The sequence below is a fragment of the Thamnophis elegans genome, chromosome 12, assembly GCF_009769535.1.
Source record: "Thamnophis elegans isolate rThaEle1 chromosome 12, rThaEle1.pri, whole genome shotgun sequence".
NCBI classification, from domain to species: Eukaryota; Metazoa; Chordata; class Lepidosauria; order Squamata; family Colubridae; genus Thamnophis; species Thamnophis elegans.
In genome coordinates this window covers 22,525,491-22,548,204 of record NC_045552.1, presented here as the reverse complement: position 1 = coordinate 22,548,204, position 22,714 = coordinate 22,525,491, and the positions used below count along the sequence as shown (strand labels likewise).

General features: G+C 44.8%; 1 protein-coding gene across 1 annotated transcript in view; it reads right to left on the bottom strand.

Annotated features, from left to right (window-relative positions):
• Window positions 1-6,145: 6,145 nt before the first annotated feature.
• Window positions 6,146-22,714, bottom strand: part of LOC116515391 (angiopoietin-2-like) — a 35,743-nt gene continuing 19,174 nt past the window's right edge. Inside the window, exons 4-9 of the mRNA XM_032227390.1 lie at window positions 17,511-17,743; window positions 15,715-15,842; window positions 14,252-14,353; window positions 11,459-11,625; window positions 8,376-8,506; window positions 6,146-6,872 (exon numbers count right to left, since the gene is read on the bottom strand). Coding sequence (XP_032083281.1) covers window positions 6,688-6,872; window positions 8,376-8,506; window positions 11,459-11,625; window positions 14,252-14,353; window positions 15,715-15,842; window positions 17,511-17,743 — 946 coding nt within the window. The 3' untranslated portion in view covers window positions 6,146-6,687. The remainder of the gene's footprint in view (window positions 6,873-8,375; window positions 8,507-11,458; window positions 11,626-14,251; window positions 14,354-15,714; window positions 15,843-17,510; window positions 17,744-22,714) is intronic.

The window sequence follows — 22,714 nt, the reverse complement described above, 5'->3', positions numbered from 1 at the left end:
CAACTTGTATTTACCACTAGCACCAGTCAATGGTATTTGTGATGCATTTTTGAATGTTCAGTTGGCTGAGTTTCATGTTTAATGAATAAAGTACAATAACAATAATAACAACAACAATAATTAGTTGATACCTAGGACGCTGGCATCACTAGTCAATAGTATTTGCCTAGGTCCTTGGTTAGGTCTCAAGCTGTTGAGCTACCAACCAGCCCCAAAGGTTGTGAATCTCACCAAAGATTAACCAGTAATAATAATCGCTCCAATAATTGTAATTGGAGCCCTTGGAGCAATACCTAAAGGGACACCTTGCTATTTGGAAATTCTAAATTTATCGGACTTGAACATTCTGACTCTACAAAAAACCACCCTACTTGAAACAACTTATATCTTCCGACATTATCTTAACAGTTCCTAGGTCCTTGGTTAGGATTCGAGCTGTTGAGCTACCAACCAGCCCCAAAGGCTGTGAATCTCACCAAAGATTAACCAGTAATAACAACAACAACCCAATTATCAATCATCATAACCCAATAATAATAATCAAATAATAACAATAACAATAAATCCAATCAAAATAATAACCCAATGTGGGGTTCTTTAAGTGGCTTCAGCCAAGCCCTGCCATCTCCTGAGGCTTCTCCTGAGCAGACATGGGTGGTGAAATAACGGCAGGGTTCCTGTTGTGTTGTAAGATGGTGCATTGGCAAAAGGGAACTCTGCTCTCCTGGAAACTGGTTTTTCTGAAAAACTGCTGCATAGCTGCCTTCAGCAGATTGTTTTGCCTTCCAGACCTCAAGGCAAGCCTGAGAAATCAAACCGGGTAGGCCAGTCCCTCGGCTTCTGGTGGTTTCTGGAAGCCTTCCGAGCTCTTACCCTGAGACCCACCCTGGAAAAGAAGCAGGCATGAGGCACAGTAATGCAACGGTGTCTTCCATGAGAACGTTGTGGAGAATGGCCTCCCTAAAAGCTTTCCCCCTGCGGCTCCATTTTCAAAACCACCCGGCCTTTCCATCCGTTGGCTCTGACACCACAAATTTTGCTCCTGTTCGACTGGTTTTGGCAACTGACATGGCTGTTCAGGCAAAAAAATACAATATAGGTAATCCTCGACTTAGGAGCTGAGGTGGCGCAGTGGTTAGAGTGCAGAACTGCAGCCACTTCAGCTGACTGCTAGCTGCAGTTCGGCTGTTCAGATCTCACCGGCTCAGGGTTGACTCAGCCTTCCATCCTTCCGAGGTGGGTAAAATGAGGACCCAGATTGTTGGGGGCAATATGGTGACTCTGTAAACCGCTTAGAGGGGGCTGAAAGCCCTATGAAGCGGTATATAAGTCTAACTGCTATTGCTATCACCACAATTGACCCTGAAATTTCTGTGGTTCAGTGAGACATTGGTGAAGCGAGTGTTTCCCCGTTTTACAACCTTTCTTGCCCCAGGTGTTAAAGTGAATGGCTGAGGTTGTTAAGTGAGTAACATGGTTGTGAAGCAAATCTGATTGCCCCGTTGACTTTGCTGGTCAGAAGGTTGCAAAAAGTGACCGTATGACCCCGGGACATTGCAACTGTCATAAATAAGAGTCAGTGGCCAAGCGTCCAGATTTTAATCATGTGATCATGGGAACTCTGCAATGTGTGAAAAATGTCACTTTTTTCAGTGCTGTTGCAACTTCGAACAGTCATTAAGTGAACGCTTATAAGTCAAAGGCTACCTGTAGTGGCTACATTGGATGGTCATCACTTGATGTCCCCAGGGCACACAGAGGGGGCTACGTAAGCTCTGTCCGGGCTTCTGTGACACAGGAAGTAGGGGGCTTCAATGGAGATGCTGATATCATTTGCAGCCATTGTCCCTCTGGCTCTCCTACCACGATGCGTTGGGAGAGCTTTCGTGCACGTGGTTTTCTCTCCAACTCCTGGTCACATCTGTCCTGGTTTTGACCCTGTGTTCTGACCTAGGCTTCCCAAGAGCATGAAGTCCCAACAAAAAAAAACCCCTTTCATTAATTGACTGTGAATTCTGCTCATTCATATCCAGCAAAGTCCTTCAAGGGAGGATTTACAGTCATAGACCTTATCTGGCTTGGAGAGCTGCCAGGCCGATATCTGCAGAACTTGGTAAGGAGTCTGAGAGAGTCACAAACCAATTAAGCAAACTAATGGTCTCCTGCAAACTCCACTCCCTTTTCGTCCTCTTTTATTTCCTCTGAGATCATTCATTGTCCATCTGTGGCCTTACAGCCAAGTTGACCTCTGTTCCTTAGCTGTTCTCTTCGTCTAGCAACTCTGCACATGCGCACACTGGGAACAGGCTCCAGCTACTCTTCTGCCTCACTGATGTCTGCCTCTGAAGGTAGCTGATAACTGGCATATGGCTCTTGCTCCCTCTCTGCCTTGTAGAAATCCTTGTACACAGGGACCAGACATAATGCTTATCTCCTTTGAAAGGCATTTCTTCTTAAAATCTGATACAATCTTAAGTCGGACTGGATTCTGGGAATTGAAGTCCACAAGTCTTAAAGTTGCCAAGGTTGGACACCCCTGGCCTAGCCATGCTGACTGGAAAATTCGCGGAGTTGAAATTCGCCCATCTTAAATTTTGAAAATCGCTGATATGATAAAAATATCCAGAATTTATCCTGCAGCTGTCACCCCACCTCTCCAACCCTTCTCCAAATTTAGCAAGAGGGAGGTAAGCTTCTTTTTATATGTTCTGTTGCTTTTCCATCGTTGATGGTTGCAGGCTACTGTATTTTTTGGACTATAAGATGCACCAGTGTATAAGACACATCAAGATTTCAAAGAGGTAAGTAAGAAAAAAAAGTTTTTGTCCTCCTCGGTCCCCAGGAACACTCTGCAGGATTCAGCAGGGCTGGTAGGGGAGGCAAAAACACCCCCATTTTTGCAAAAAGTGGGCAAAAAATGGAAGCATTTTTGCCTTCCCCCAGCTCTGTTGAACCCTGCAGAGTACTGCTGGTGGCTGGGGGAAGGCAAAAACACCTCTGTTTTTGTGAAAAACGACATGTTTTTCACAAAAATGGGGTGTAGGGGTGGGGCATCAGGAGCCCAAAAATGGCTGTATTTGGTGTATAAGATGCACCAACATTTCTGTGCTCTTTTTTGGGGGGGGGGGAAAGGTGAGTCTTATACTTCTAAAAATACGGTATTTCTGCTGATCACCAGCTGCCAACAGTTTGGCAGATCGAATCTCACGAGGTTCAAGGTTGACTCAGTCTTCCATCCTTCCAAAGTGGGCAAAATGAGGACCCAGATTGTTGGGGGGGGGCAAGAGGCTGATTCTGTAAACAGCTTAGAGCGGGCAGTAAAGCACTGTGACGCGGTATATAAGTCTAATTGCTATTGTTGTTTATGCTTGCAGAATCATAAGGGAGTATAATAAGGGACTAATGAGGCAAATCGTTCAACACAAGCAAATGTTTTTCATGGTGTCCGTAAAAGAGAAAATAATGCAGGTAGACTTCAATTTACAACCATTTGTTTAGCAAGCAAAGTTACAATGGCATTGGAAAAAAGGCACTGACAAGAGTGACTTATGACCGTTCCTCACACCTATGACCATGGTGTCATCCCAGGGTCATATGATTGCCATTTGTTACCCTCCCAACCATCTTCCTGCAAGGAAAGTCAGTGGGGGAAGCTGGATTCACTTCGTGACTGCATGATTCACTTGACAAATGCAGTGGTTCACTTAACATGATGAAAAATGTCGTAAAATTCGGCGTGACTCACTTAACAAATGCCTTGCTTAGAAAGGGAAGTTCTGTTTCCAATTGTGGTCGTAAGCCAAGGACTAACTGTAGATACAGGTCTTCATGATTACATAAACATTTCCATTTGGTTTTCTCTGTGGAAATATGGAAGTTGTTTCCCCTTGAATTTTCTGGGATATTTTTCCCCTTTCCTGTCCAGCCTTCAATCCTGGCTCCTTATCCACGCAGTAAGGGCTCCAATCAGCTTTTCTGACATCAGCCAAGGTTTATGAGTAGTTCACCCAAGATGTTTTTTGATGTCTTTTTTTCCTTCCATTCCTTTCCCTTCCCTTGAGTTAGTCCCAAGGACACACAAAGATATGTATGAAAAGGCAGACCGCTCTTTTATTTGATTCCTTTTTACAGTTTTTAAAAAAAACATATTGTAGATAAAATACTTGATTTTTAAAAGGGTCCCAATTGTCTAAGAGTTCTAAACCATAATATGGTAATCTCAGTATTATTATTATTTTAAAAAATTGAAAATTGTATTTGTAATTAAACTTTTGCATAAGAGGTTTCATGAGCTCAGCAATTATATGTAAACAAACGGCTCCAAGAGAGCAATGATGCAGATATAATATGCTAGAAAATTGGTAGCTAATTTGCATATAGGTAGTCCTCAACTTACAACCATTCGTATAGCCAGGGGTGGGCTGCTGGGGATTTGCACAGGTTCGGTGATCCTCTAGCTAGGATTCTGCCCAGTTCGGTGAACCCCCAAATGCCACCACAGGCTGGCCACATCCACCCCTCCCCTCCTACTCCGCCCTGCCCCTCCCTTCCCAGGAGCCTCCACGTGGCCTGTTCATCATGCCAGGTAAGTGCAGGGCCCACATGGAGGCTCGGAGAGGGGGAAAATGGAGGGGGAAGCAGTTTTTGCCCTCCTGGAGGCTCAAGGAAAGCTTCCAGAGCCTGGGGAGGGCAAAAAAGGCCGCCGCCCCGCACCATGGTGCAGGAGGCCAGCTAGGCCACGCCTACCCAGCAATGGGGCAGCGAAGCCGTTGCTGCAATTTTTGAAGCTCACCCCTGTGCATAACCGCCATTTGTTGTAACCATGGGACTGAAAAAAGTGACACTTATGACCGTTGCAGCATCTCCATAGTTGCAAGATTAAAATTCAGATCTTGCAACTGTGATCTGAATTTCATAGTTTCAGACGAAAAGGCATGGATTTTATAATGGCGGCATCAGCCTGTGATCACCATTTGCAACCTTCACAGCTGACGTTTGACTAGCAAGGTCAACGGGGGAAGTCAGATTTACTTAAAGACCACATGATTCGCTGAACAACTTCAGCGATCCACTTAACAAGGGTGGCGGAAAAGGTCACTTAATGACTGCCTTGCTGAGCAACAGAAATTCTTGTCCTAATTGTGGTCGTATGTTGAGGACTACCTATACCTGTTTCCCCTGAGAATCATAGACATGCAGGTCTAACAGAAACACCTGCATTGAGCAGAGACACACATACAAACACACTCCCACAGAGTTTCCTGGTTTGTCAAGTTGCCATTTCTTGGAATTCCTGAATTCCGGTGCTAAAAGGTACAGCTGTCTGAGATCCTAGTGACTAGTGCACATGGTTCACTCTTGGAGATGTTCAGAAGAAGGAATGGTGGGGAGACAAGGAATGTCATTGCCAATGTCAACTCCCAAATACCTTTTATCACTCAAATACCTGTTATCAATCGAGTGTTACAGTTTTGTGCCTAGTCTTTCTACTTAAATCAAGGATCGGTACCATATTTTTGGGAGTATAAGACACACTCCCTCCCCCTATAAAAGAGGGTGAAAATTTGGGTGTGTCTTATACACTGAATGTAGCCCCACCCACACCCTGGCCCCACCCTCCCAGCAATTTGCCACCTAGAAGCAAACAGCAAATACTCTGTTTCAGTTTCAGCTTCAGCACAGCCTGATTAAGCACAAGCAACTGATTGTTGGTTGGATCGGCCTCCCGACCATTAGCTGTTTCAGGCTGCAGGGATTGCCATTGCCTATTGCTGCCTCCGCGTGCCCTATTTTGGGCCTCTGCACCTCATTTTTGGCTTCTGCATGCTCCATTTTTGGCCTCCACGTGCCCCATTTTCCACCCATTCCAATCCCTGCCGCCTGGAACGGGCGGGAAATGGGGTGCATGGAGGCCGAAAATGGGGCCTGCGGAGGCTAAAAACAAGATGTGGAGACTGAAAATGGGGCGTGCAGAGGCGGCTAAAGGCAATGGCAATCCCTGCAGCCTGAAACAGCTGATCGGAGGCCTATCCAACCATATCAGCTGCTTGTGCTAATCAGGCTCTGCTGAAACTGAAACGGGCTATTTTCTGTTTGCTGCAAGGAGGCAAATTGCTGGGAGGCAGAAGCAGATTTTTTTTCTTGTTTTCCTCCCCAAAAGCTAGGTGCGTCTTATACTTCGGAGCATCTTATATTCCAAAAATATGGTAACTCTCATTCAGCCACCAAACTTATTTCTGACCCCTTCCAGAGCAGCCTAAAGCCACACTGCTTTCTTTGGGCAACAAATATTATACAAAGGGTAGGATCATTTACAGTCTAATTCTGTATTTCTCAACCTGTATTCCTCGACAACTTTAAGATGCATGGACTTCAACTCCCAGAATTCCTCAGCCAGCTTAGAATTCTGGGAGTTGAAGTCATCCAGATTTTTCAAAGTTGATAAGGTTGAGAGATTCAGGCTTAATTGTTCCCCCCCCCCCCCGCCATGAAAGCAACAAAAAAGCAACACCTTCCAGATCTCCTGTGAAATTTCCACAATGGACTCTGTGCCGTGCAGATTTTTTAAAGAAAAAAATCTACCTAGAAGAAATTTAGTTCATGCAAGGACTTGCAATCATCCACCAATTTTGTGTAAGCCAGGAGACCATCGGAAGGGGGTCTCCTCTCCTTCTGTCATGTGACAGATCACAGCATCCCCCCTTGCTCTTCTCTGAAGTCCACTGGACGGATCATCATGGTGCTTGTTTTGAGGCTGTGTCCGGGTCCTTTCCAGTAGTGCCACTTCATGCCATTGTATCTGATTGTGGCAGGATTGGGAGGGTAATAGATGCCATTCAGGTTAGAAGGTCCACAAGCATCAAACCACCAACCTGAAGGAGGCAGAGAAAGGGGAAAAGGAGAAAAGAAAAATATTTAGAACTGGTGCGTTGCCCGGGTATTTATTTATAGGGAGAAAATGTCCGGACTAAACGAAATTTCTAATGTTGGATTTCCCCCCTTACCAGACGGAGCCCCTTTGTCAGGGGTGGGTTTCTCGCCCCGTTCCAACCGGATCGGTTGGAACGAGGCCGGTGGCGTCCTCGCACACGCACGTGGCGTCCTCGCACACGCACGCAGCATGCGCGTGCACATGCGCAGCACGCGCATGCGTACTAGCATCTGCGCGATGCTCCAGCTGCTCCTGGAGGATCGCGCAGGCGTTCTGCACAGGCGTGGAAAGCGCAAAATTCGAAAAAACCGGGTAAGGAGCGGGTGCGGGTGTGCGGGCGGGCGCGGGCGCGGGGCTTCGCCGTTCCCGGAAGTTACTTACTTCCGGGTTCGGCGACCAACCGGATCGCAGGGACCGGTGCGAACCGGTCGAAACCCACCCCTGCCCTTTGTGGAATACTGTGAAGACATTACCATGGCAACTCCACTGTGCTGCACAGTAGAAGCCATTTTATGGCCCTACTTTAGAAGCCATTTTAAAACACAACAGGCTGTATCGTAACAGAACACACATCCCGAGGGGTCTTAGGTGTGTCTTACACCCATAATATTTGTTTTCAGAGAGTAAGTCATATGTGTACCACACACATTTTTAGAAGAAGAAGAAGAAGGAGGAGGAGGAGGAGGAGGAGGAGGAGGAGGTGGTGGTGGTGGTGGTGGTGATGGTGATGATTTGGCCCAAACATCAAAAGAGGTTGCTCTTTCAACTTTCTAAGAAAAGTTTGCAGAATAGTTTGGATTAAGCAAGTCTTGAATCACATCATTGGTTTCTCTCATTGAACCTCTTTCTGTAGGTTTAGGAAATGTAGGTTGATGGACAAGTGTTTTGGGGTGCCCCAGACTTCCCCAACCCAGACAATTCTTTCGTATGTGAGACTACAACTGCCCCAATTCCCAGACATCACCGAAGGTGGGAAGACTGGTCTATCTAGCATGGGAAATTCCATATTGGTTTTCACCACCCCCCCTCAACCCCTCCCAGGAGTCCCCATGCGGCCCATTTGGGATGCCAGGTAAGTACAGGGTCTGTGTGGGGAGGGCAAAAAACGGACCTCCCAGAAGTTCCAGAAGTTCCTTTTCCAGCCTCTGGAGAACCCCCAGAGTCCAGCGGAAGCAGTTTTTGCCCTTCTGGAGGCTCCAGAAAAGCCTCTGGAGCCTCTGGAGGGTGAAAACACCCACCCTCTACTGTGGTGCAGGAGGACGACTAGGCCATGCCCATCATGGCCACACCCACCCAGCTACCGGGCAGAGAACCCCCTTGCTAAAATTTTTGAACCCCATCCTTGGGCAGGCACCATTTTTTTTTTTTACTGATCGTCCTGCTTGGCTACTTCTCAGAATGATGGTCCTATAGAAGGAGTGTGTCCCGCTCCCCCCCTCATTACCTCCACCTGCCATCTGGGCACACTTGCATGCGCATCGATCATTGTCAGCGTCCTTGGTGCTGAAGTCAGTTCCCGAGAGGCTGAGGCTGCTGGTGTGTCCAGCCGTCCCACTGTATCTCCTCACATAAAGTCTGCCCGAAGGGAGAGCAAAGAAGCTACCGTCAACCGTAAGTCACAATTTGATCATAAAGATACTGGACTTGCAATCTTTTATTTAATAACCATTCAACTTCATCACTGAAAAAGTGACTTATGACCTTTGTTCAGACTTACGACCACTGCAGCATCCCCATGGTTGTGTGATTAAAATTCGGAAGCTTGGCAACTCACATTTACGACATTTGCAGCGGGGTGATGTGATCATCTTTTGCAAACTTCTGACAAGAAAAGTCAGTAGTGGCTCAGTGGTTAGAGTGCAGTGCTGTAGGCTCCTTCTGCTGATCACCTGCTGCCAGCAGTTTGGCAGATCGAATCTCACCAGGCTCAAGGTTGACCCAGCTTTCCATCCTTCTGAGGTCGGTAAACTGAGGACCCAGACTGTTGCAGTGGTTAGAATGCAGTACTGAAGGCTAACTCACTGCTCACTGCCAGGAGTTCGATCCTGATGGACTCAAGGTTGACTCAGCCTTCTATCCTTCCGAGGGTGGTAAAATGAGTTGGGGGCAAGAGGCTGACTCTGTAAACCGCTTAGAGAGGGCTGTAAAGCACTATGAAGCAATATATACCGTATTTTTTGGAGTTTAAGATGCACCTTTTTCACCCCCTAAAAGAGCATGGAAATGTTGATGCATCTTATACACCTAATGCAGCCATTTTTGGCCTCCCGAAACCCAGCCCCTGCACCCCATTTTTGCAAAAAATGGGTGAGAAACAGGCTGTTTTTGCCTCTCCCCCAGCCCCCAACAGCACTCTGTAGGCTTCAGCATGGCTGGGGGAAGGCAAAAATGCTCCCGTTTTTGTGAAAAACACCCCATTTCCACCTGTTTTTTTTGTAAAAACAGGATATTTTTGCCTCCCCCCAGCCCTGCTGAAACCTGCAGAGTAATCCTGGGGGCCCGGGGAGGACAAAAACTCTTTTTTTCTTACTTACCTCATGTAAAGCTTACTGCGTCGGTGGGTCTTAGAGTCCGAAAAATACGGTAAGTCTAAGTGCTATTGCTAGTGCTAAAATTAATGGGGAAGCCGGATTCACTTAACAACCAGGTTACTAACTTAACAACTGCAGTGCTTCATTGAACAACTGTGGCGAGAAAGGTCATAACACGGCCTCACTTAAACTCACTTAACAACTGTCCTGCTTATCAATCAAAATTTTGGGCTCAGTTATGGTCATAAGTTAAGGACAGTCTGTATTTGCTTTGCTTGTATAGGAATTAGTAGACATTGAATGAAACCAAGTGAAAGAGTGAAAGAACTGCCTGAATGGTTAATCCAGTTGAATGGGCAAATGAGATGCCCCTTGAAAAATATAATGTGAGGTACCCATTAGGGGCAAGAAAGCTGCTCTCTTAGGTGGGCTTTTTAAAAAGGAGAGGCCTACCCTGATTTAAGTTGTGTTTTAATTTCTGCCAGAGGTGTAGGAGTGATTTCTTGTTCCTGATGAGCTGAAAGCCATAAGACCAGAGACAGGCAGTTCTGCAGGAGGTCCAGTCCAGTTGGAGGGAGATTAGAATTTCATTTTATTTTAGAAAATTCCTAGGTGAGATCCTGGCTCAAGGAGCTGCCACTGAAATCAACCTGTAAAGCCGTGTTGCTCAACCTTGGCAACTTTAGAATGGGTGAACTTCAACTCCCAGAATACATCCCGGCTGGGGAATTCTGGGAATTGAAGTCCACACATCGCAAAGCTATGAAGGCTGAGTAACACTGCTCTAGAGAGACAGCTGTTCATTTTTTCTCCTCCCCCGCGTCTTCTCTTGTGCAGTTGGGCTCTGCCAATCTTCCCCAATGCAACACACTTCCCCTGGCATGAGAGATTGCAACTGTCCCAACTCCCAGCCAGCATTGAGGGTACAGGCAGTGGTGGAGTTCAATTTTTTTTACTACCAGCTCTGTGGTCGTGGCTTGGTGGGCATAGCAGGGGAAGGATACTTTAAAAATTCATTCCCTCCCCACTCCAGGGGAAGGTTACTGCGCCCATTCCCTCTGCACTCCAGGGGAAGCATACTGCAAAATCCGCATTCCCTCTCGATCAGCTGGGGCTTGAGAGGCAGAGAATCGATGGGGGCGGGGCCAGTCAGAGGTGGTATTTACTGGTTCTCCGAACTACTCAAAATTTCCACTACTGGTTCTCCAGAAGTGGTCAGAACCTGCTGAATTCCACCTCTGGCACCAGGTTGGGAAATATTGTTCTATCTAGCATGGGAAATTCCATGTTGGTTTCCACCCAGGTTAGTAGATGGAATAACAGTGAGAAGGTCTGGAACTCAAGCTTCAAAAAACTTCTCAACTGCTATCTGAGTTTGAGGCACACACCCCTGTAGAAACCAAGAGAGAGGGGGAAGGAAGGGAGAGGGGGGGGGAGAGAGGGAGAGCTCAGCAACCTGTTTCGCCCCCTCTCCATCCGCGACCCTTAACCAACTTGGCTTGGTTACTTTTCTTATGCTGGAGAGCACCCAGATTGAAATTGGGCAAGGGTTGGAAACAGTGCTCACAATCATCAGAGTGCTCCCAATCAAGAACACACACACCCCCGCCCTGGGACAGACATAAAACCGTACAGAGATTGTGAAAATTACACTTGGCCCAAATCTTACAGGATCACCAAATGATCTTCCTATATGAGAATTGGAGTGCAGCTGTCCCAGTATGGCAATCAACTCCCAGAATTCTCAGCCTTGGGGAATTTTAGGAGTGGAAGATCACCCATCTGTTAGGGCATGATTCCAGGTTCTGGTTTATTCAACGAACAGCTTAAGCCCGTATTTCTCAACCTTGGCCACTTGAAGATGTCCGGACTTCAACTCCCAGAATTCCCCAGCCAGCGGGTATTCTGGGAGTTGAAGTCCGGACATCTTCAAGTGGCCAAGGTTGAGAAACACGGGCTTAAGCAAAGCCCACAGATGTTCCATGAAAAAACTCACCGATAGTTCTGCTCCTCGGAGCCCACTTGGAAATGCTCAAAGGCGGAATAAGCCTCGTTGTTTTCCCAGTCTTGGAGCATGATGCGGAGGGAGTAGCGGTTCTGTGCAGTGAGCAAGTGGATGAAGTGGTTACCCAACCAATATTCTCCAGGCGGGGAGCCAAAACCCTGTCAGAAAGTGTGAGAAGACATTGGGAAAAAAGTCTGGTACAAAATATTTGTTTGTTTGTTAAATTTATTTGCCACCTGCCTCACTGTGGGGCAACTCTAGGCAGCTTACGATGATAAAAAGGAAGAGAAATGAAAGGAATACAGGTAGTCCTCGACTTACAACAGTTCATTTAGCAACCGTTTAAAGTTACGACGTTAAAAAAGTGACATGGCTGTTTTTCACACTTCCAACTGCTGCAACATCCCCATGGTTATGGGATCAAAATTCGGAAGCTTGGCAACTGACTCATATTTATGACCCTGGGGTCATTTGCAACCTTCTGACAAGCAAAGTTAGTCGGGGAGGCAGATTCACTTAACAACCATGTTACTAACTTAGCAACTGCAGTAATTCACTTAACAGCTATGGCAAGAAGTGTTATAAAATGGGCCAAAGCTCCCTTAACATAATGTTTCACTTAGCAATTGAAATGTTGGGCTCGATTATGGTCGTAAGTCGAGGACTACCTGTAGAAGTAAAATAATAGAACAATAAAATAATCAATGACAAAGGCACAGAATGAGAATAATACATCAATATGTTAAGCAGAGGCAAATCTAGACAGCATACTAAAAAGCAGAGACATCACCCTGCCAACAAAAGTGCATATAGCCAAGGCTCTGGTTTTCCCAGTTGCAATGTATGGCTGTAAAAGTTGGACCATAAGGAAGGCTGAGCGCCAAAGAATTGAGACCTTTGAACTCTGGTGCTGGAGGAGACTCCTGTGAGTCCCTTGGACTGCAAGGCGATCAAACCGGTCAGTCCTAGAGGAGATCAACCCTGACTGCTCTTTGGAAGGCCAGAACCTGAAGATGAAACTCAAATACTTTGGCCACCTAATGAGAGGGAAGGACTTACTGGAGAAGAGCCTCATGCTGGGAAAGATTGAGGGCAAAAGAAGAATGGGACAACAGAGAATGAGGTGGCTGGATGGAGTCACTGAAGCAGGAGGCGTGAGCTTAAATGGACTCCAGAGGATGGTAGAGGACAGGAAGGTCTGGAGAAACGTTGTCTATGGGGTCGCGATGGGTCAGACACAACTTTGCAACAACAACAACAACAACGACAACAAATGTTAAGCAGAAAGGTGGGTAGATTGACAGCAGAGAGCAAGGGTGGGGAGGTGGAGTCTGCCATCAATGTAGCAGCCACCTCAATTATATTTAGTGCAGCCTTCACTGGAATAAGGAGCTGGTTGGTTTCCAGATGTTTCTGGATGGGTTTGCCAGACAACATGATTAAAGGTAAGAGATGCTGAAAGTTGGAGTCTGCAAGATCTCAGTGCCACAAGCTCTCCATGTATGAGCTAAAAAAAAGCCTGGTAGCTTTTTTTAATTATATATTTTTTATTTTTAAATATACATCCATATTGTGTGTGGACAGTGTTGATTTTGGTTGTCATTCATATTAATCCAAATTACAACAATATTGGTAATCTTTATCACATTTATCAAACAAGTGATCCTCATAATATTATTTAAATAAAAAAAGAAAAAGAAAAAATGCCTAACATCTGTAAACCTCTAATCTTCCTATCTATTATTTTTGTTTATTGTATTAAAATATACTTTCTAATATTTCCCCTATCTAATTTTATTTCTGCCTCTATCAGCTTACAACAAGCTCCCTTAATGTTTAAAAGGCAATTCTTTCTATCCGTCATCTCTTATCCTCATTGGTGCTTCAATTTCTATCCATTTTTTACTCACCTCCCACACTCCTCATCTTCATACCTATCTTTCTTGTTCAGTATAATCCTTTCTCCCAGTACTGGAAAAAAGCCTGGTGGCTTAAGTGCCACCCTAGAACTAGCCTGGCTCAGAGTCGCAAAAGCTTTGATGAAGAAAACACCTGGCAAACCTTGCAGAAGCTGAACAAAAGCCCAGCACTTGCTGTGACTGAGGTCTCTTCCTACTGATTGCAGTAGAAGTTCAAATGATGGATTCTTCTGCTTGCGCATAGAAAATAGGAAGAATGCTTCTTGCTCAATCTTCTCCGGGTCATCTCATTTTCAATGTGCAAAATAACCCAATCAGAATAGAGTCGGAAGGGACCTTGGAGCAGTGGTGGATTCCTACTGGTTCAGCCTGAACCAGCTGAACTGATAGTGGTTTGGTGGCCTGGGTCGCTGGAACCGACAGCGACCCAGGCCTGCCACACCCCCGAACCAGTTCTCCCGGCGGCACCATATGTGCCGCCATCTTGTTTTTTTGCTTCTGCGCATGCACAGAACAGTTTTTATTGCGAAGGGCACACGAGTAAACCAGCAGTAGTGCCTGCTGGAACCCACCCCTGCCTTGGAGGTCTTCTTGTCCAACCCTCTGCTCAAGCAGGAGACGCTATACCATTCCAGACAAGTGACTGTCCAATCTCTTCTTAAAAGTCTCCACTGATGGAGCACCCACAACTTCTGAAGGCAAGCTGTTCCACTGGTTAATTGTCCTCACTGTTAGGAAGTTTCTCCTTAGTTCAAGGTAGCTTCTCACCTTGATTAATTTCCATCCATTGTTTCTTCCATCTGGATCCAATTCATTCTGAATTCTTCCGCCACGTTAAGTCAGAGAGACTTATATCAATTCTTACCTGTTTATATTCCTTCCAGGTGCGTTGGAAATCCACAGAACCATCTTTCCGGTGCTGGATAATGGTCCATCCTCCTCCACTGGTCTCCATGTCACACAGTACCTGGAAGAATGGCAGAACATCAATGGAAGAGCAGTTTCCCCAAATTATGACGAACAACTGGTTGAGCACATGGAAAACTCCAGTATCAGTTTTCTTCCAGATTTAATTTTTAAAAAGATTTCTGAGTGGGAGATTTTAGTCTTCAAATTCAAACTACAATCTCCTTTTTCCTTTCAATTGACTAAGTTATGTGCTTTAGTAAGGTAAAGGTAAAGGTCCCCCTTGCACATATGTGCTAGTTGTTCCCAACTCTAGGGGGCAGTGCTCATTTCCATTTCAAAGCCGAAGAGCCAGCGTTCTCCGAAGATATCTCCATGGTCATGTAGTTGGTATGACTCAACACCGAAGGCGCACGGAACGCTGTTACCTTCCCACCAAAGGTAGTTCCTATTTTTCTATTTGCATTTTTTACGTGTTTTCAAACTGCTATGTTGGCAGAAGCTGGGACAAGTAACGCGAGTTCACTCTGTTACATGATGCTAGGGATTCGAACTGCTGACGTTTCTGATCGACAAGCTCAGCATCTTAGCCACTGAGCCACTGCATCCCCTCGTAGCTCTTAGTAGTAGTGCCCAAATTATGAAATTTCTTTCTTCTAGACATCAGATGAAACCTATTTCTTATACCAATTATATAATTGTTCATTGGCTTGTTTTGCCTAATACGGCTTTATATAATGAGTGGATCTATACATTATCTAAAACTTAAATATGATGTTTACACTTAATGGTTGTAAGTAAAGCAACATAAACTATGGACCAAATTAAATCATGGTTTATGCCTGGTTTCATTCTTCACATAAAGCCAAAATTAAACAGGCCACATTGTGCCTTCATGTGGGTGCAGCCTTTGTAACTTAGCTTTATATGTAGACCTCAATTTATGACTGTAGCTGGGATCAGGATATCTGTTGCTAAGTAAGGCAATTGTTAAGTGAATGGTGACAAATTTTGCAATTTTTTTTGCCATGGTTGGTAAGTGAATCACTACTTGTTAAGTGAATCAGGTGATTGTTAGGTGAATCCAGCTTATCCCATTGACTTTGCTTGCCAAAAGATTGCAAGGGGTGATCACATGACCTCAGGACATTGCAACTGATGTAAGTCCATGTCAGTTTCCAAGTGCCTGAACTTTGATCACATGACCATTGGAATGCTGGGATGCTCGTAAGCGCAAGGACCATTCGGGAGCCACTTTTTTCAGCGCTGTTATAACTTTGAATGGTTGGTAAACAAAGGTTGTTAAGTCACGGACTACCTGTGCAAAGTTTCAACCAATCGTGCTTAAGAATACTGCGGCTTATTCTGATATATGAATCTCGCCTGTCTAGAAGGACAAAGCTCATTGGTACACACACTCACTTTTACAGTGGCTGTAGTATTGGGGAGCCGAAGGGTGTAGACTCCGCTGGTAGAAAACCCCGCTTTGTATGCAGCTGCACAATCCTTGAAGACCTTCTGCTCATCTGGCATCTGGGTAAAAGAAACATCTGTGGGGTGAGATCAAAAGTCATTTTCAGTACAATTGCCCAGTTAGGGTAAAGAATGTGCATCAATGACATTCAGTGGCTAAGACGCTGAGCTTGTGGATCAGAAAGGTCAGCAGTTCGGTGATTCGAATCTCTAGCACCCCGTAATGGAGTGAGCTCCCGTTACTTGTCCCAGCTTCTGCCAAGCGAGCAGTTCGAAAGCACATAAAAAAATGCAAGGAGAAAAATAGGGATTACACTAAAGGTTACAAATATTCCTAGTCTTGGCCATAAGAGTCACCTGGGCTGAAAAAGGAGCTTCTAAAATTAGGTTAAAGCAAATCTTGAGATCATTTGGCCTGTAGAAATTTAAGAAAGACCAAAGAACCTTCCAGCATCTTATTCTCAGAAATGGGATAACCGGAAGTAGAAATGAGTGACTGGATGATCAAGGGCTTTTGATCCTGGATATCAGCTTTAATTATACAGGTTTAAGGCTGATAATATTCTGCATATAATTTTAGATTGTGGGTTTAAGGTAACACTATTAATATCTTAAGGGGTGTGGTGGCTCAGTGGCTAAGACGCTGAGCTTGTCAATCGAAAGGTCAGCAGTTTGGTGGTTTGAATCCCTAGTGTCACGTAATAGGGTGAGCTCCTGTTACTTGTCCTAGCTTCTGCCAACCTAGCACTTTGAATGCATGTAAAAATGCAAGTAGAAACATAACTGTATCTGGCTGGAGAACACTGGGAGCTGAAGTCCACAGGGGACCCTTTTCTTCCTTGCCCCCTCTCCCAACATCTGCTCTGATGCCAATTATGGCTAAAAAAAAATCAGGTGCTCAGGCAGGAAAATGTGCCGCTCAAACACTATACTTTTCCACACACACTGAAAAAAAGTTAGAGGGAACATTGTCCACAAGTCTTAAAGATGCCAAGTTTGAAGACCTCTGGTCGACATGATGCTAGTATTGTCCTGCTTCTCACCAGACTTGAAATTCCAATTGGGCCAGATGGCCAAGTTTTGAAACTTAAGTCTTCTGACCTCGGCTTCCTGAGAAAGCATAAATCACACACTTAGACCCCAAAACCCTCTTTTTATTTAAATGGCTGTGAATTATGGTCATTCACAAACAGTCTGTAAAGAGTCCGACAGATGTCTGCCACAGTCTTTCAGGTTAATGCTAATAAGCACCCCACTTTTATCTCCCTTGAAACGCTGCCAGAGATCTAATTGCTGATTAGTTTTGCAAGGCCACAGAGTCAAACGGAGCGTCTCAGTATTTGAACCAACCAGAATGAACAAAATTGCTTCCTGCAAAGGCTCACGTCTGTTTGCTCCTCCTTTATGTCTTATGGGAGTGGCCAATCATCTCAAAGCCTTACTCCTGAGTCACCATTTCTGTTTTAATTGTTCTTGCCTTCTGGAAGTTCTGCACATGCGCACAGTGGGAACAGGCTCACACTGTTCTTCTGCCTCGCTGATGTCAGACTCTGGAGGCTCCGGAGGCAGCACATAACTACCAGATGGCCTTGGCCCCCTCTCTGCCTCCAACATAGAGCCTTCAGCCGAGTCTTCCCCAGACTCCAGGACTGGCCCATGTTCCTCCCCAACCTCCTCATTTTTTGACTCTGCTGCCAGCTCCGCAGGCTGCCAGCAGACCGCAACGCTTAGGGGAAGTTACTTACGATTGCACTGGGACACCAAGCCTATCAGATGCTTCACTGTCTCAGCCAAAGATGTTTGTTGTTTGTGGAGGGCTGTGTTGTTCAGCAAGGCAACACCCAGGCGTTGCTCCAGATGTCCAACAAGGTCCACCTGCTTAGAAAGAAGCTTCTGCATTTCTATCTTCTCAGTCCTCAGGCCCTGTAGCTCCTCCTCACGTTGGTTCTCAATAGCCAAGACTTTCTTCTCTAGGAAGCTGAAGAAAAGAGACAATTTATTCTGATTCTCAAACTCAGAGTTGATGCAATTCTTTGTGTACCAATAGAATATTTGTAGCCCAGGGTTGGACTGTCAGGTCCTTGGTGCTCACTGAGCTTGGTTGTTTTCTTGCAGACTTTTCCGTATCTAACTAGGTAACATCATCAGTGGAACCAGTGGAACAGCTTGCCTTGCCTTCAGAGGTTGTGGGTGCTACAACACTGGAGGCTTTTAAGAAAGGTCTGGACAACCATTTGTCTAAAATGGTATAGGATCCCATGCTTGATCAGGGGGCTGGACTAGAAGATCTCCATATTCTCTTCTAACTCTGTTATTTTGTTAGTTCACTCCAAGGACGGGTAGGCTAAAACAGTGGTGAAATTCAAAAATGTTTACTACCAGTTTTGTGGGCATGGCTTGGCATGGCAGAGGAAGGATAGTGCAAAATCTCCATTCCCTCCCCACTCCAGGGGAAGGTTACTACAAAATCCCCATTTCTTCCTGATCAGCTGGGACTCGGGAGGCAGAGAATAGATGGGGACGGGGATAGCCAGAGGTGGCATTTACCGGTTCTCCAAACTACTCAAAATTTCTGCTTCCGGTTCTCCAGAACCTCTTAGAACCTGCTGGATTTCACCCCTGCGCTAAATTGGATGGGTTGGTTGACTTCCCCACTTGATCAGGGCTTATTCTATTTTGATATTTTAAAAATGGTTAAATGTTTTGCAGACCACTGCTGATCAGAAAAAAATTCTTTTCAATGCTATACCTGTCATTTAGAAGAATTATCTAAAGAATTATTAGGTTTGCTGTGGAGCAAAGGAAGTAATTCAGCACTAGAAAAATAGAGTTACTGTAGATTTATAATTTTGGATTATACTTTTATGTTCACTTACTGTTATTCCTCTGTCATCTCAGGGGAAAGATTGCTGAATATTCTTTTTCATGGTCAAAGCTCAACAATATATTAAAACTTTACCATGATATATATAACATTTTCCATAGAGAAAGATCCCTGTGAAAAGATCCATACATACAGAACACATCCCATGTTTACACATGCTTGTATATTCCCCCAGCACCTTCTGCCTCTCTAGGTCTACTCACTTTATTCCAAGAAAATCTGCATTTGTATTGCTTTATTCAGAAGAAGGAAAGCAGCAATCCTGTTCCCTTCACTTTCTTTTTTTCTACAGTCACCTAGGTAAGGAAACATTCATCCACCCATCCATCCATCCACTCACCCATCCATCCAATGTACTCTATATAGCCGTGATGGCAAACCTATGGCATGCGTCGCTCCAGCCCAACTCTTCTACCGTTCATGTGCGCATGTCTCCCTCTGGCCAGCTGGTCTTTGAGCCTCTGCCATGCATGCGTGGGGAGTGGGGCCTTTCCTGATCTCCACAGGTTCTCCCCCACCAGTGTGGCCTACCTTTCTCTTCCATTTCTGCTGCCCCTGCCTTCCCTGATCTCTGCAGGTTCCCCCCTTCGCAGGTGCTACTTTGTGGCAGAAATGGAGGAGAAAGCTAGGGTGCGGTGGGGGGAAGAAACTGTGAAGATTGGGGAAGCCAAACCGGGGCATGTGGTGCCGTGCGAGGCTCCCCTTGTGGTCCTATTTTGGGCCTAGAAAGCCTCCTGAACCAACCTAGAAAGCAAAACGGGCCCGGGGGGGCATGGCATATGCACGGGGGCGCATATGTCATATGCATTTTGAGAATTGGGGCACATGCCTGTGCATTCACATGCGCAAGCGAGGGCTGTGGGCACTTGGCACCAAAAAGGTTAACCATCACTGCCATACAGCATTCTATCTCCCCAAGGAACTCTGGTCCGTGTACAAGATTAAAAACTTGGGAACAGGGATTATAGTATATGGAGTTGGGTGATATGTAGCCATAATATTCTTCTTAGAAAGTCAAGGTCATCTTTGTCTCTGTACCTGGCTGAAACTGGATGAGTGGATTCTGTCTTCGTGGCAGTGGAGGATTGGACCATGTGATGAACTAGTGGGTGTTGAGGCAGGAGCTTGGACTTTCAACTGGGTGGGAAAACCTGGAAGCTTTCAGATTCAGGTTTTCCCAGATGTGCCTACATGGCCCTTTTAATAAATTAGAATTTTGAGGAACCTCTTGCCTCGGATTCTTATTTTATTTTGGATGCTATTTGGAACCCTGACATTAACCCAAATCTGCCTTAAAATACTTACCAGCTATCCCGAACCTTGGGGCGCTATCTGGGATCCTGAGCCCTAGTGTGACAGATGTATAGTTTGAATTCTGTTTCAAGAGAGGAATGGAGATGGCGGTGCTCTCTGAGCTTGGTTGTCTGGTTGGAGACGTTTCATCACCCAACTAGATAACATCATCAGAAGGTTTTGGTTTTGCTGCCTGTTTGTATTCAGTAGCTTGCTGTTCGGTGGGGTGTAGTTTTTTTCCTTGGTAGTTCCTTGTTTAGAGTATTGTCTTCTGTCTGATTGTTCGGTTGGTGTTGATGTCCACATATCTGAATGTTTGGTGCTAGAGAGGTTGTGTTGAAATCTTTTTGTTTCCTCCAAAAGCTTTATATTGTCTCTTTCAAATGGTATGTAAACATAGTTTGTCTCTATGTATCTGTTGATGGCTGCTAGTGAGACTGACCCGAGGTTTTAGCTAACCAAAATAGTGAACAATTATGCTCCAAACATGGTTAATAATGGGACTGTGACCCACCTAGGTTTAGCCAATCAGTGAAAAAGTATTCCTCAACTGATTACAATTGTTTAATGACTGTTTGGAGTTATGATGGCATCAGGAAAGATGCTTTAAAACCCTTAAAGCACTTTTGGCCACTGTAAGCTGTTGTGCCTTGTCCCCTCCTTCACATTATACGTAGATAGTCTTCAACTTAACACCATTCATTTAGTGACCATTCAAAGTTACAACAGTACTGGAAAAAATGACTTATGACAGTTCCTTGTACAGGCAGTCTTCTACTTACAGCAGTTCATTTAGTGACTATTCAAAGTTACAACACTGAAAAATGTAACTTATGAGGGTCCCAAAAGTGCTTTTTCAGGAGGCAACTTGACTTTTTTGTTTTTTTCTTTGAAGACATTTTGCTTCTCATCCAAGAAGCTTCTTCAGCTCTGACAGAATAGTGGGGAATGGAAGGATTTATACTCCTTGCAGACAGCTAGTAATTTGCATCCTTTTAGAGGGTTGTTGAAGCACTTGGAGGTTTTATCTGTGTCCTTGAGGTCACCTGATAGTGGAAATGGTTCCTGTAGTCTGCAATTTTTCCTCTGGAAATCCGTTTCTACTCCCACACCATTCCAAGGGTCTTCATCCCAAATTGCACAGCTAAAGGTCTGTAGAGATTCTCAGTCATCCAGGTCATGGTTGTCCCAAAGGTGCTTTTTTTTTCAGGAGGCAACAGGACTTTCTTGTTGTTTCTTTGAAGATGTTTCTGAAGAAGGTTTTTTTTAATTTATTTCATCAAACATGTATTAGATAACATATATAAGTATAAACATTATTTGAATACATGGAATGGATATGAATAAAAAGGAACATTAGGACAGGGATAGGAGGCACGCTGGTGTGCTTATGCACACCCCTTACAGACCTCTTAGGAATGGGGTGAAGTCGACAGTAGATGGTCTAAGGCAGGGGTAGTCAACCTTTTTATACCTACAGCCCACTTTTGTATCTCTGTTAGTAGTAAAATTTTCTAACCACCCACCGGTTCCACAGTAAAGGTGATTTATAAAGTAGGGAAGTAACTTTACTTTATAAAATTTATAAAGCAGAGTTACAGCAAACCCCTACCACCCACCATGAAAGCTTGAACGCCCACTAGTGGGCGGTAGGGACCAGGTTGACTACCACTGGTCTAAAGTTATAACCTGGGGGGTTTGAGAAAGAAACCTTATGCCTGGTGGCATAAGGGATTCTGTTGTAAACAGAGGAGCAGAAGACTTTTCTCGTGAAGTACCTCTGGACTTGCTCGATTGTATTAATGTCCGATATGCAGTGCGGATTCCAGAAGATAAGCTGTATTCAAGAATTGGTCTAGAAAAGGTTTTGTATGCTCTGGTTAGCAGTACAATATTACCAGTGAAGAAGCTACTCAAGTTGCTTGGATGAGAAGCAAAATGTAGGTTCATAAATTGTAACGATGAAAAACAGTCATAAGTCCCTTTTTCTCAGTGCTGTTGTAAGTTTGAACAGTCACTAAATGAACTGTTGTAAATTGAGGACTACCTATAATATACTGAACCAGACCATGTAGAAACAGAGTTGTGTAGTGTTTAACTAGTAAATCTAGTCTTTTCTTCAGGGCAACTGTTTCTAGAATTTCCACCTTGGAACGAATTCCATGTGAAATCATAGTAACAGGTCTTATACTGTCTATCCTCACACAATAAGTTTAACCAGGGAAGAAAAAACGTAGGAGAAGCTGTTGCACAACACTTAAAATTTGTGGCTCCAGGAATAATTTGTATTATAATTTATAATCCATGGCTCAATTTTTTTCTTAATATGCAGACATCTCTAAATTAAACATGTTCCTTGAATTTGTCTGATTTGCTCTGTACAAGGAGTCCTCAATTTACAACTACAATTGGGACCAGAATTTCTGTTGCTAAGCAAGACAGTTGTTCAATGGGTTTCACCCGACTTTATGATCTTTCTTTGCCAAAGATGTTAATGTTGATCATGCTGACCGTGGGGATGCTGCAACGGTTATAAGCGAGAGGACTGTTGTAAGTTCATTTTTTTCAATGCCGTTGCAACTTTGAATGGTGGCTAAATGAAGGATTGTAAGTCAGAGACCACCTGTAGAGCAGGGGTGGATTCTAGCTGGCGTTAGTTCTGGTTCGCTCTCGTGCGCGCTGGATGCACGCTGCACTTACATGCACAGTTCAATGGAAATTGAACTAGAAAAAAGATGGTGGCGGTGACCGGAGAACCAGTTCGGGGGCATG